General features: G+C 39.2%; 1 protein-coding gene across 1 annotated transcript; it reads right to left on the bottom strand.

Moving 5' to 3' along the window:
* Positions 1–12,413: 12,413 nt before the first annotated feature.
* Positions 12,414–14,346, bottom strand: LOC104497005 (serine/threonine-protein kinase pim-3). The gene is made up of 2 exons (XM_010140212.1): positions 14,146–14,346; positions 12,414–14,002 (listed from the first exon to the last, which is right to left on the bottom strand). Exons 1-2 carry the CDS (start codon positions 14,225–14,227, stop codon positions 13,818–13,820), a joined length of 267 nt encoding a protein of 88 aa, XP_010138514.1. The 5' UTR covers positions 14,228–14,346; the 3' UTR covers positions 12,414–13,817.
* Between the last annotated feature and the right edge of the window lie 476 nt (positions 14,347–14,822).

Genomic DNA, 14,822 nt, shown 5'->3' with positions numbered 1-14,822 from the left:
GCATATCTTAAGGGTCTGGAAAGGCTCAAGATCCAACGAGGTAAATGAAAACTATGTTAACAAGATCATTTGCCATTGACCAGTCAAGCTAAAGAGACTTCCTACAAATCTGTGGCTTTAACAGTTTAACAAGCAGCAAATCCTTCTAAGGAAAAATTACAGCTTTGGTGGTGGTGGTGTTAAGGACCAAGCAATTCTTTTCCATGTTTCTTCACATTTGCACCTGAACAGGAGCTTACTGAATATGCCAATGAGCCCTATTTCAATAATATTATAAGGGGAAAAAAAAAGAAAAAATAAAGCCAGGGAATTTATCTAATCTCCCTGAAACCTGTCTAATCTAGGACAAAGTGCCCTTGGTCTCCAAGTCTAGATAGAACTTTAGACAGTGACTTCATGTGCTGTTAGTGCTTAAAATCTTTGCAGTACTGATCCTTAAACCTGTGATGAAAGGACTTTTCCAAAACATCATCTTTGTGCATTGTCACCCCATCAATGTTTCTCATCCTGTGTTCACTTCTTGATCATCTGCAGAGTGAGATCTTGTGATTCTCACTCACTTTCTGAGCTTTTCTCTTGTTGGTCAGTCTTTCCTTTCCTTGAGAGAACAAAGGTAGCCAGACATAAAATCTTTCTTTCTAAAAGTCACCGGGCAGAAAGGTTCGGGTCAAATCTCAGGTCTCCTCCCAGCCCCAACAGCTCATGAAGCCAACACAGTTAAGGCAAATCTGTACCTTTGCCTTTGCTTCTGCATCACTTGTCATTTTTATAGCAGTTCATTGCATAGGATTACCCAAGTCTCTGGACATAGTTCAAGGCAGATCCGGGAAGACTTGCTTTGATGTTCTTGTGCTGTATACAACAGTCATTCCCATATTCCCTGGACTTAACTGACTCCAAGCTAAAGAGATGTAACCACCTGCCTCCAGTTTACTGATTTTTCTGAAAGCCAGGTTTGCTTTCAATATATTAACACTTTTCTTGATGAGAACACTAATTTTGTAAAGTCAAGATAAGTGAGGCCCAAGACAAGATCATCTCTTTTTCTCTTTCCAGCTTGGCATCCAGCTGCTGGCAAAGTGAAGGCGTACTGGTAACAGGCACAATAGCACTGTGTAAGGAGTTGGAGGGCCAACCTGACAGAGCAACATGGCTGGATTTTCTTTCTAAGAAGTATAGATTTAGTTGAAAGGAACACAGAGTTCTTATGCCTGAGAAGTAGTAGTTTTTAGAAGATATTTGCAGGAATAATCAACTCTTTCTTTGAACAGTAACATATAGTGCTTTACAGGCACTGACATACATGGTAGACTAGAGATTTTGCTACATATGATACTACCATAATGAAGCTAGGAACATTAAGTTAGGCAGTGAAAGATCTCCTCCAGCAGCTCCATTCTGCCAGGACAGTCCATCGTGTAGCTTGAAACACAGACCCACCTCATACACCCACTTTTATCACCTGTTTCTGTTTCTGTATGTCTTCTGGTTTAGCAGATCAACTGTGGCTTGTTTCCTGTTAGAAGTGATACGATTGCTCTGACTAGATTTTTTTTTGGTTAATGGAGAGATGAGATGAACTACCAATTATGACTAAGTCTTGCAGCTGACATGGGATAAAAACACATGCCTAACATGTAAAAATAAGGCGGCTGTGTATGTGGCAAAGGTAGGCTGGTTCCACTGGCTGCTCTTGTCCAAGGTTATCCTATGTTATAAGCTGATGTAGAAGGTTATTGAACAGATTGGGGCCATCTAGCAACACCAATCCCTCTGTTCACCTAGCAATGTCAGAACAAGGGGGCAGTTGCCTCTAAAAGCCACTTACATATTAATCCACTCAACTGTTTTCTGCTTGTACATCTGGGGATGAGGCAGGATAAGACTCTAGCCGTGACCTCATATAATCCTCCTTCTGTAGTGACACCCTTGCATAATACAGAAGAATATTTGTCATGTAAGGGTCATATGTCACAACAGCACAAGGAGTCACAAGTGCCATGACTGTGTCAAGTTTTTAAACAAGTGTGACTGGCATGGAGCCTTACACTTGTCTGTCATATGGCCTTGTAAGAGACAGATTTGGGAAGCCTTAGGCAAGGCTGTTCCCAGATGTAAGGTCACTGTCACACAACAATCATGTCCCTGTAAAGTGCTCCAATGGACAATCATCACATTTGGCCATTAGATTATCAGAGTGGATGCAAACTCAACACAGTGTTGAGTTTGAAAGGAAATTATTTTCATATCTGAGTCAAGAAAAACTTTCCAGTAACAGCAGGAAGATTCAGCTTGGATGCCTGCAAACTACTGCAAGTTAATAATGGCTAGGCAGAAGCCCAGAGGAAATAGACAGCATTTGTTTTAAAAAATATATTTATCCCTTTCCCTTTACTCTTTTCCCGTTGTTTGTCTTCCTGGACTGCAAGTGCTTAAGAGCAAAGCTGTACTTACGGATTGAGATCAGTCATATTACTTACTTAATCAATGTTTGCTAATGATAAATAGTAATAATATAAAATGCTAACACCTTTTTGCCCACACTGGCATCTGTCAGTGAAGTACTGCACTTGTTACTGATATGTCTGACCATATGTTCATGTGCAATCCCTTTAATGTCATAAAAGCAGGAATACACCTGGGATGTCAAAGCTGTTAGCAAATCCCTGGAGTCAGGGCTGAAGGCAAGAGACAGAAACCAAGAAAGCCAAGAGATATATCAAACTAAAGTGCATGGTGTAAAAATGGTGAAGAGAGTAGTGAAGAATCAAGAAATCCACACAGCTAAAGGTGAACCCTGGGCCAAGGAACAGGCAGGGACAGTAAAACCTGGCAAGCTAGATACCAGAGAGTTCCTACAACACACAACAAACAATGGGCATAGTGATGACAATCCCTTATCACTGATGGATCTAACATGCCGACTCTTAATCTTGGCTTTGGCCAAATGGCTGCCTGCAGCTCAGACCTCTTGGAGATTACAGCAGTGTCTATTACACTCTGAAAAGTTCTTGGGGCCCGTATGACAATCTGCCGGGAAAAAAGTAATGAGATACACACCTCTTATATGTTCCTGTACAACGATGATGCAGCAGGATGCTGATACATGCAAGCAGCCACTGAAAACATGCAGTGTTTCACAAGTCTTTGCAACTCGTTATAATAATAAAGAGTAATCAGTCGTTGTCATCTTTAGGCATTTTTCCTCCTGACTCTTTAGTGGAACGTTACACTGGAGCAGTCTGGTTTCATTATCTTTGGACAAGCTGCTGTAGTCACTTCCCTAGAAATAGCAAATATACAAAAAAATCACCTTTTTTAGTAAGTATTGCAATAAGGAATCAAGAAAGAATGATTGTACTAAATTCTAGCGCCTGTATCGTTTACAAGACCAGACTACCACAATGAATCCCAAAATCTGTGAAGCAATATTTTTCCCCACACTATTCTTCACTTTCTAGTTTTGAGCCCATTCAAATTCATTAGTATTCCTTCACCGTGTTGTCAGTCTGCATTATGGTGGGGTTTTGGAAGGCCTTCAGTAAAAGAGTACTTGACTGTGCTACAACCCTCACCCTTTGTACCTCCGTTCAGATCCCAACAAAATTAATTTCTAAATGTCTGCATGTTGCAGGAAACATGAATTCTTAATGAATCTTAGGCTACAAGTCTAAACAGATGACAGTACTTTCCAATCTGCTACGGAAACAATATGTTTTAATTAAGGATAAGGTTTAATAAAATTTTCACTCCTTGTACAAGAACGAATGGTGATTAACAGACGGCTGACAAGCCAACTCTAATAATTTCTGATTAAATGCTTTTGTTTAGTGTTTTCAGTCACTCTCTACAGGGAACTAATTACTGAAAAAGAAAAAAATGAAGGTTCATGCCAGTTAATATCCTTGAGAAAGTAGAAGGTAATCAACTGTATAAATTACAGTGGCATATGCGGGCCAGCTTGTGGTCAAAATTCGTACAACATACCGCAGTGAGTTTTTAAGTTCGTTAGATCGAAAAGTGTGTGTGTGGAAAATCTGTCTCAAGTAGCTACTCCTTAGTTTTAAGTAAGCAGTAAGCAGATGTATTCAGAACAAGATGCCATTGTGACTTTTCTTCAGTTTATGATTTTTTTAATGACATTTACTTGTTTACAGTGACCATTGTTATTGAAGGTTCAAAGCATACATTTACATGATTCTTTCATGCTGCAAATTGCTCTTTAAATAAGCAAACCAGCTTCTAAGGGAAAATCTACATGGAATTATGCATGAAGAGAACCATCTACCAGTGATTTAACATGAGGGATGTGAGTAGGTAGGCAGGGAGTGCTGTCACCCTGCTCCAAGGTGCTGATTGCTGCAGCAGGCACTCACCTACCCACCCAGACTGAGTACTAGGGCTAGAATTTAGTTCATCTAGCCTTACTGAGGCCACTTCAGCTAAATTGGCCTTACAAGTACTCCAATAAATGCTCCTTAACAGGCTTCCTATAAAACTAATAAAAAAAAAAAAAAGGGAGAAAAAGAACCACTTTTTATTATCCATTGTCCTCAGGGAGGTGTAAGTTTGAAAATTTACCTTGGAAAGTTTACTTGGCAATAAGCTTAAGGAGCCAATCCCTTAGCTGAAGCCTGAGAATCTGGACTTCCTGCTCCTCCGAGTGGATTGTCAATTAACTTGAGTTAGTTAACAGCTTTGTAAATGTTAATCTGGATATTTCATGACCAATTGAACACAAATGTTTGTGTTTTTCTCCAGGTCTAAGCCAATTGGCAATCAATTAACTTGAATTTTAGCAGCCTGAGTGCAGAACTCTAGAACAAACACATGCCCTCTCTGCAAAGTACAGGCTGATCTTTCCTGCAGAAAATCAGTACCAAGCCATTTGATGACTTACCACTGTGCTATTTGAAGCATCTTCCGTTCCAGTTTGTCTTCAGTGACACGTAAGTTTTGTACTTGGCCATCTGCAAGAGCTGAGAGACAACTTCATGCACACCTCTGATAATCTTGTGTTTGTCCAGGGATTCTTTAAGACTTTCTAATATTGCCTTGATAATCGCCAGTTATGATGCTTAGTTGCCCGTGAGCTTCAGCTGAACTAATCTTTTGGTTGCAGAAGACTTACTGCAGCAGTCTGAAATATTAGTAAATTCTATAGCCATATATATCAGCTTGTATCATTCAAAATTTCCGTTAAACAAATTCAAAGTTTTCCAATGGAACCCAAAAATAAGTCAGAAAGAGGAAATAATTTCAGATACTTTGGGGTCGTGACCTACTGCCAAAGGTAGGAAAATGTAATTAAATAATGAATTCATCCATGGTGGAAATTCATTGAGATCTAAATTTCTGTTCATTTTTTTAATTCTTCTCCAGTAGATTTCACTGGGAGCTGGACCAGCAGAGGCCTAAGAAATGTGGATTAGAATAAAGTGCAAAGACTTATTTCCTAGACTTCTGGTTTTATTTTCAACTTTATTTTATACAACATATACAAAGTAAGAATTATAATTATATAATAAATGTAAGATAATAAACAATTCTATTATTTTTAAGAGTTCTAGAAAATAAAAGAAAGTTTCTTCATAACTTGTTTAAAGGTTCGGTGCTGTCAACTACTCTGCTCTGGAATCAAGAAAGCTTTTCTTTAAGGTGACAGTAAGCGGTAGGCAAAGGGTTGCTGTCACATGTATATTCACAATCAGCCAATAAAGTTTCTAGAGTGCCGTGAAAGCTATGTGGGTGAAAAAGACTATTGGCACCAGTGCAGTTTTTGCCATTGTGGATATCAGATTTTAAAATAATATTAATTAGTAAGAACATAACTTAGTAAAGCATATCAAAGCACCTGTCATCTGTTCGGCAAGCGTGACTCACACATGTTTACCTCATCACCTGTGTCAGTAGGAGTTTGCAACAGATCATAAAAGGAGTGCCCTTCGTGTGTGACATGAAAATTCTGTTCAGCAGAGGAAAGGGAAAAGAGGGGTATCAATTATTATCAACATTGTTATGAACACTTTCTCACACTAACAGGCGGTTAGTGTGGGAAAAAGGACTTCTAGTGAGTAACTGCTCTTTGTGGTGTTAACAAAAACACCACCCGGGTCTCAGATTTAGCGACAATTTTTATGTTGCGCTATTCTTTCAAGTTGCCTTGCGCTTGCTTTCCAAATAACTCGTTATCTTACGGAGAGATGCAGCTCTGACTTCTGAAAGACAGAAGGGCTCCCTTTCCCCTCTGCTGCTTTTCAGCATTGCAGTACAAGATTTTCTTTACAACTTCAGGCTTTCTTATTTATTTTCTTTCTAGGACAGCCCTTCTTTTGCCACAGGCCTAAGAGATAATCCTGTAGTCATTACACAGGCAACATTCCCCTTGAAATGGTTGGAATTTTTGGACAAGAACTGCAGAATTGAGTCCTGTGCCTCCAAGAGCACTTGAGCTAGGAGTTGCTAGTTGTTAGGGGAAATGATGACACTCAGCTATTAGAGCTACTTGAGTGGATCACTACAACAAGCACTAGACTGAGGTACTCTGTGTCTTTAAAATGCTCTCAAAATTCATGGTTTACATAAGGACTGACCAAGATTTCCAAGATCAATTGCTGAAGTTTTCCTTTAAGTATATTGGAATACTATATATTCAATTATGAGTATCAGCAGAAATATCCTAGAGGTGACAATGAAGCTCATGCCTTCTGAAGAGACTCAAAGTGAGAGAGAAATGGGAAAACCATAGATCTTGAGACAAAACAATAAATATAATTATGATCTCTCAACTCATTTGCATTACTTTTTCTCACAGCAACTTTTTTTTTCTTCATACATAGCTGTGAAGTGTCATTATTTATTAGCTATTCTGAAATGTTTCATGTATTTTCTCATTTGCAAATGTACCTGTGAAGCTGGTTAAAAAGTAGGGCATACTGTTGAGATGTGTAAAAATATTCATGAATTAAGTTCCTATCTTTGTAAGATTCCGAGTGATTTGAGTTCTTCCACTTCATCAGAAGCTGAGGTGCTGTGTACCTTTCAAGCAAGTGCCCAGCACCTTATGTGAAAGAAAGCCACCTAAAATAATTTGTGGGCAGGGTTAAAAATAGCAGGATTTGTCAAAATTCCTTGGAATTTTTTTTTGTTGTGGAAAATATAAAATAGAAATCAGGGGGTCTGTTTGATGGTACAGACTAGAGAAAAGTACGTTTGTTATTACACACATCCTTTCTTCAGCAGTAACATCTTTCTTCCCCCACACTCCAGTCCCAAGCGGCTGAGCACATCCCCTCACTGATTAGTCAGGGTTGTTACCAGAGAGATTAGTTTATTGATTTGAATATCAGTGCACCAGCAAAAGGAAGGGATGGTGTGACAGAGGACCGGTTTAGCTGATGCTGGCTTTGAGAAAAGGTCAGTAGCCCCACAGCCTCGCCATCATGAGGAAGTCTGTCACTACTTCTATTGATTAGGTCAAATCTGCATTAAAAAGTGTTTTGCCAGCAGCAAAAAGGACACTGTCAATAAATTTTATATTGGTTCAACAAGCAGAATGAATGTTGTGGACTGACTGAAATCTCTTTGTTAACTCATGAGCATTAGGCTGATGAAATCCAAAGTATTTTTAAACCAGCTGTAATTTCTAGATGATTTATGAAAAATGTTTGTTTCTAAAAATGATTTGATATACTCCACAGTCAGTTTACTATGGTGTTCAGCTATCCTTACACATATAAAACTCTTCCTCACCACAACTTAGTCTGCCTTCTGTGCGTTGTTTGTCCTGTATTTACCTCTGCTTGGACAAAAGACAAGTTACCTTTGGAAAGCTAAGATTTGTTATTCTTTTCAAGGTTGATGTACATCTGTATATTGCAAGACTTTTGTATCACATAGACATTTATAAAACAGAAAAAAACCTGGCATGGAGTCTGAACATGGGAGCATTTCCCTCCAGTTAATGGACGTCTTCCCATAGGATGATCTTGAAAGAGACTGTTCCCATCTGTGGGATCCCCACTCCAATCTTTTATAGCATGCACTTGTTAATATATTTATTAATTTTAACTGGAATAGACTGCTTATATGTTCCTGTCCTAAATGATGCTTATATGCTCCTGTCCTAAAACAAGGGAAGCAGAAAAGTGGAGGGACAAACTTCAACCCTGAAACCAGACCATTCATAATTACTAAAATAGGTGTTGCAAGCAAATCTTTTTTATTTCCACAAACCACCATTTTTTTAGTAGAACATATATACAAAAAAAAATTCCAGCTAGCTATTACACAATGATTCACAAAATGATACAACACTTTTCATAATTCTGCACAGAATGGAGGAAAACACCCTTCAGTTCTCAGTATAATTTTCTGTAATCTTTCGTTACTCCTGATTGGAGAGTTAAAGTGACTGCTGAGGCATTAATAGTGAACAAAGAAACATATTGATCCAATAGACGCTTTGTTGCCTATGACTTAATTGTAATTTCAGGGTTTAACACTGACTTACCTGAGAAAGAGTGCAAGTTAAAGTATGCGTCTCACTAATTCTCTTACTGGACTAGTATAAGCAGCTTTTTACATAATGGTTTGTGTAATCAATTAGCAGAGTATTAGCTATAATAGATAACATTCTTACTGAAACCATATTAATTAGAGCTTAAACACAGCTAATCTGAAACTTATATTGAATTTATATTATTATGTAAGCATAATGCTTCTGTAGGCAAATAATTTCCTTCTTGGCATTTTTAAGGAAAAGGAATGCTAGCATCTGAGATATAAAAATGCAAATTTTAACAGATATTTGGAAACCATGTAATGTTTCTTAAAACTTGAGCATGCCAGGTCATCTTACAAATAATAGTAAGATTATGAGCAGCAAAGGACAGGAAAGACTGAATACTTGTTAAATTTATTAAAACAGAAGAGTAGGATTGCAAGCTAAGAAAATCTCTGCAAGAATTTATTTGATTTATGCTACTGCTCCTCATTTTGCCCTGAGTTAAGCCCCAGTTCTGGGGTTCTCTAGTGTAACTTCTCTTCAGCAAGAGTAAAGATCCTTGTGTCCTTATGCCCACTTTTTCTTTTTTTATCCACCAGTTTTGAGACAATATATTTGTAGTTGCATGGGTTTGTGGCCTCTTTACCACTTTGTTCAGCAGTTCTGTGATATAACTAAAGCTTATTACATCTCTGGTGTATCAGCTACCTGAAGGCACCCTTAGTGCAAAAAGATGTTAAATTTTTAAATCACAGATAACCATGAAACTAAGCAATTGCAAATTTTCAAGCAGAAAATCGGTGTGTTGCGGTGAAGTTAAAATGCCAACATCCTGGCTTCTGCTACCAACAGTAGCATCAGAAAAAGTTCCCTAATAATGAGCTGATAGGGCCACAATGTTCTGTTATGTAGTTACAGCACTGAGAATTGTTGCCCATCTGTATGCCAGAAGACAAGTGCTTCTCATCGTGACTGAAATGAAGTGGAAGAATGAGGGCTAATGCGGTTGTAAATGCTCATGCCTCACAAGAGTCATGTAAGTGACAGTGGGCTCACTAGGCAGGTTACCTCTGTAACTTCTGGTGCGGAGCTGACAAGTTTTTGCATTCATACTCCACTCTCCCAGTTTTATTGAAAAGCCATTTTCATATTTGCACTATCTTAATTTTTTTGTCTTCTTTTTTTCTTCTTTTTGTAGTGGTAGCCTTTCAGACATCCTGGGATAATTAAGGATTAGCCATGCTCTTCCATATCTAAAATTATCAGTCAGCAGTATTTTAAAATCTCCCTTCCCAATTTATGCATCATTATTTTTGGAACGTATACTTTCACTTCACCAACAGAGGTCAGTAAACCACTGAAAGAGAACCATAAGGGAACCATAAGTGTTTGGCAAGGGCATACCCTCGTCAGTCTTTCTAACATCCTTCTGATAGTTTTGTTCAAAGAGCTCTTGTTCAGCTGCTTCAGTAAATATGAGCTTAATTAACTAAAAGAAAAACAAGAACAAAGTGTAACCTTATAGCACGCAGGAGAATGAGTTTTATTAGGGATATGAATTACAGAAAATACTACATTGTTAAAGATGTTTCAGCATTAGAATATATTTGAAATACCTGTTAGGAAACCAGTAGCAAAGGTCCATGCATAGTTACAAACATTGCTAAATCAATTTGTCGAGGTTAAACCAGGCTGTGACTCACATGGTAGCATTTTGAATGATTTGCTGAATTCTACTTGTCAAGCTTTGTGCTGTTGAAAACCAATGCAGTGCAGAGAGAGTATGCAGAGGAGGATCCCGGAGCAGTAACATTTAATGATATTAAAATACCAGATTGAAGAGCAGGAAAAACCAAGAGCTGTCACTGACTTGCTCGTTTTGGCAGTAACATTCAGCTAATGGAACTATATTAACACATCATTTTCCAACTTTCAACTGTAATGAAAAGCTATTTTTACAAATCATTACTTTCGGTATACGGTGTTACAGCCATGTGGCTTCTATTAGTGTACAGGGGAGTTTCACAACCAAAGCTGCCTGTGCAGTACTGAAAGTGTACCTTTTATGTTGAGCTAATCCCAGAGGGGAGTCAGCACTCATGCCCGTGTCCTTTTGACCTTTATCCGTTTAATGCATTTTGCCTCAGTAGCAAAAGGTGAAAACCTAGTTTTTATGTTTCAAAACAGACCGCTGTGACAGCAATTCTCTATGAAGCTAAGGAAAGGAACACACACTCCTGTGGAAATGTTGAAAGTCCATAGTTCAGCAACCAACAATAGCTCAACAAACGTATTTTTAGAATCGCTTTTCTGGTAGCCCTTTGAAGCTCACCCGTGCAGCCTCTCTACCACCCCTCTCAACAGCTGCAAGCATGCGAAGCCACTGGAGTGGAAGATGTTAATTGTCATCAGCTACTGGAATTTCTCCAGGGACCACTTGTGGTTAGAAACGCGCTTCCCCTAAAGCACTGCACCAGGCGCTGGGGGATCACCTCTCCTGTAGCTTATCTGAGTCCTTCCTCTTAATTGATGATCTCTTTTGATTAAAACTCCCAATCTTCACTTATAAGCATAATTCTCTTAAGCAATATTACTTGTAAAATCTTTCAGTTCTGTGAACTGGGTTCCAACAATAGGCATTTTCATGTATACGTGAATTTCCCAGGGACTAGGGTTTAGCATATGCAGTTTGATTAAAAAAGGGAGAAACAAGTCTAAAATAAAAAAGGAACAAAACTAAAAAATACAGAAAACAGACAAATTGATGGCCACAACTGTGTTTTGGTTTGTTGTTCATTTTTGGTTTTTTTTTCTCCCCTGGCAAGAGTAATTTGAAATTCCTTTTTATGGCCGAGAAAAAGCTATGCACCTTGCTTCCAAGTCATCAGAAAACTGCACACACAGAACAGTCTTTCCTCTTCTGCTTTACCTCCTGCTATTCAGTGGCATTTTGAGTATAAACTATTTAGCATCAGGAGCTTGATACGACGTCAGCAAGTGAGATATACCCCCACAGAGAACCAAAATAATAGTAGATGAGCTGGCAGAAAGATCCCCAGAAAGGGAAATAACGTTAAACCAAGATTTCTAAGCCTGGACCTTTTCTGTGACTGCTACAAAGCACCCTTAATGACTGAACGCATCCTTAAATACACCTTGCAGACCTCTCGTGGTAGTTAAATCTAGTAATCACTACCACCCCTGCAAAAAGACCCGAGTCAGATCAGACTCTAGCTGCAGAGAAACTAGGGCGAACTCATTAATCTGCAGGACCTGACTCCCAACATGCTAAGATGAAGGCTGAAGACATTTCTCTTGCCCTTCACCATGGATGAGAATGGCACGTTCCCCAGTATTCTGTGAAGGGACACACCAGCCCTTCTTGTTAATCTAAGGGAGCTGAAGGAAAACAGTCCCCCCCACTCTCCAGGAACGCTGTTGCTTTCCTGCAAGGGCTCAGGAAATCCCAATCCACCCCGGGGAGGAAGGAAGCTGGATGTAATGGAAAATAAACATGTCAACTGTAAAAAGAGTAACCACTAGTGACTACAAAAATCCTTCCTTATTATACTTAAGGACAATGCATACAGTGGTATCTCAGATATTCAGTTTGCAGAGTTGAAAACCCCACAATTACTGGCCGATTCCCTTCCATGCAGGCCATGGTGCTGTTGTACCGTACACCTTCTCCAGTTCAACATTGAGTACAGTGATCAAGAAGTTGATACAGTCAAGATGCGAGATTGCTTAAATTCTTCCAAAAGTGGTCATTGCTTAACAGCATAGACCGATTAACCCCACGTCAGCTGCCATAGGCTTTTACAAGCTAGAGGGTAACACAACATGAGTTCCACAGCTGGCATCAGTAGTAACAGTGGAGATAAAAGTAAGCACACAAACATGGAACTGTTATATACAAAAAAAGTTTAATTGAAATACCTGTATAAAAAATATGATCTCCATACATTTCACACTGTTAAACAGAAGAAAAAAATTCAAATCCAAGCTGCATAAATGCAACCAGATCACAGAAACACAGCTATTAAAATAAATTAAGGTTTATGACTCTGCCACTCTACCCTCCAGAGCCAATGCACGGAGACTGTACAATGTCAATAATTTAAAACCCTTCCAAACAGCATTACTTTACATTTCTGGTACAATAATACCAGACAAAAGGCATACTAACTTTAAAAAGTCATTCTATTTCCCTTAAATTAGACTTTGTACAACAATTTTCCATCTTCCAACAAAAATTGATAAGGTCAGAATTTTTTTTGTTTTTTTTTTTTTTTTTTTAAACAAAAGTTGACAGGAATGCAGAAAAAAAGTGCCACGGGCAAACCACTAGAATTCCCATGGGGAGAAGGAGGGGAAAGCACAGTGTTGAATAACTCTAACCAAATAAATTAACCAAATAAATAGCCACAGCTGAAACCTGTGGGAGGTCTTCTAAACTCAAAACAATAAATAACTGTATAGTACATGGGAAAAACCAAGTTTACATAAACACATTATACAGGTATGGAAAAAAAAGTAAAGTCCTTGAATATTGCATTGATTGTGCATTCAACATGCCCATACATACTTTAAGACTCGCAGGGTGACAAAAGGCTGGGGGGAGTTGAGAAAGGGGCTTCTCATGCCCAATGGTAGAGATGATAAAAGGAAAGATGAGTAAGTGTTTCTGATGAAAAAGCTGATATACCTGTTCATATTTCTGTGCCGGCTATAGGAAATATTTTGAGCAGCAGAGGTGGTTTGGATTTGGAAAGGACTGGGGGGCAGGAGTGAAATGTCTGTGTTCAAGTATTCCATCACCAGTGGATGGGACTACTTCATTCAATCACCGAACATGTTCTCCAATGCATCATAGGAGCTGCTTCCTCCAGCACTGAGTCTAAAGGAAGCAAATTCCTATAATGAACTGGATCTTCTTTGGACATACACAGCTCAAAAAAGAAAGTCCCACTGAAGCAGCTTTCAAAAAGGCACTCAAAAGCAAATAAAATCTAGTCCAGGCTCTATGAGAGCAAAAAAGTTTACCATGTATTCAAGAGGTCACTGCTTTCTTAATAAGGTCAGTCTTTGACTAAGTACTGGCCTGCAACTCCCAAACATCAGCGTTTCCAAAGGAAATCTTTCATTCCAAAGCAGAAACCAGCAAAGGGGGAAAATAAAATCAAGTCCCTCAGACAAAGATTCAACTACAGAATAATGAATGCATTTTTCTAGCCCCTCCTATGTATTGGCAGCAGCACTGTGGTCTTTCTGCTTGTAGCTCCCCTCCCAGTGCGAGGTCCTTAGTAATTCACAGACTCTCATTACTTGAACTTGTGCTAGATACATCAGTATCAAGGGTCCGTAGCCTTATATCACAGTCCTCAGACTTCACTACTTCAGATTTGTGCATCCATTGATGGTCAAAAATTTGCTCAAGTGTTGGTCTGTCTGAAGGCCTCAGTGAAAGGCACCATTTGATCAGCTGCTGACATTCTGTAACGAGAAAATAAAAGCAATTTTAGATTACGAAACTAAAAAGACAATCCCAAATAAAAAAAAACACCCCACCCATCCAGGCTCAAATGTACAGGGCTAACAAGAATGAAAAGCCCCCACTTGACCCCTATACAACTCACCAGGTGAAATTCTTCTCCTGAAGTATAATCGTCCCCTCAAGATTTCTTCATCTTGCTCAAAAGGGATGTCTCCGCAAACCATATCGTACAGCAGAACTCCCAGAGACCATACCGTTGCTGACCTCCCGTGGTATCTGTGGTATCGGATCCATTCCGGAGGGCTGTATACTCTTGTTCCTAAAAGCAGAAACACAAGAAAAGTTAAGGTTTAGAGTGTTTCCCCATTGCTCAGCTCATTTTAGTGAGGCTAAATTGAATTCATAAACTTGTCATTTGGGAGTTAAAAAAAAAAAAAAAGCAGCTTTATATTTCCTAAGGGCCAAAGCCATTAGTGGTGTAATTCCAGGTCATCTGCGTGGTTACACCATCAACAGACTTGGCCCATCCGGTTGCGCTATTTTGTTGCAAGGCAGAAGGCAGCCCCATCAGCTGACTGTTTACCGAGGCAAGCTCCCTTTCACTGACCACGTGGCGTCTGCAGCATCGCACCAAAAATAGACACAAAAGGACAAAGGGGGCTGGCGGGGAGGAGAAGAGAGGGCAGCAAGAAGGTGAAACCCAGGTCTACCCGTATTACACGGGCTAATCTGCTTTATCCAATTCTGCAAGGCGGTAAACAAAATAGGGCCGCTTACGATTTCTATGTTTTTAAGGTGTCGTCGTCCCCCCCACCCCCC

This window comes from Buceros rhinoceros, unplaced genomic scaffold (genome assembly GCF_000710305.1).
Source record: "Buceros rhinoceros silvestris isolate BGI_N320 unplaced genomic scaffold, ASM71030v1 scaffold15017, whole genome shotgun sequence".
In the NCBI taxonomy this organism is placed as follows: domain Eukaryota; kingdom Metazoa; phylum Chordata; class Aves; order Bucerotiformes; family Bucerotidae; genus Buceros; species Buceros rhinoceros.
The sequence above is the reverse complement of the archived record's forward strand: the minus strand, read 5'-3'. Positions and strand labels throughout refer to the sequence as shown.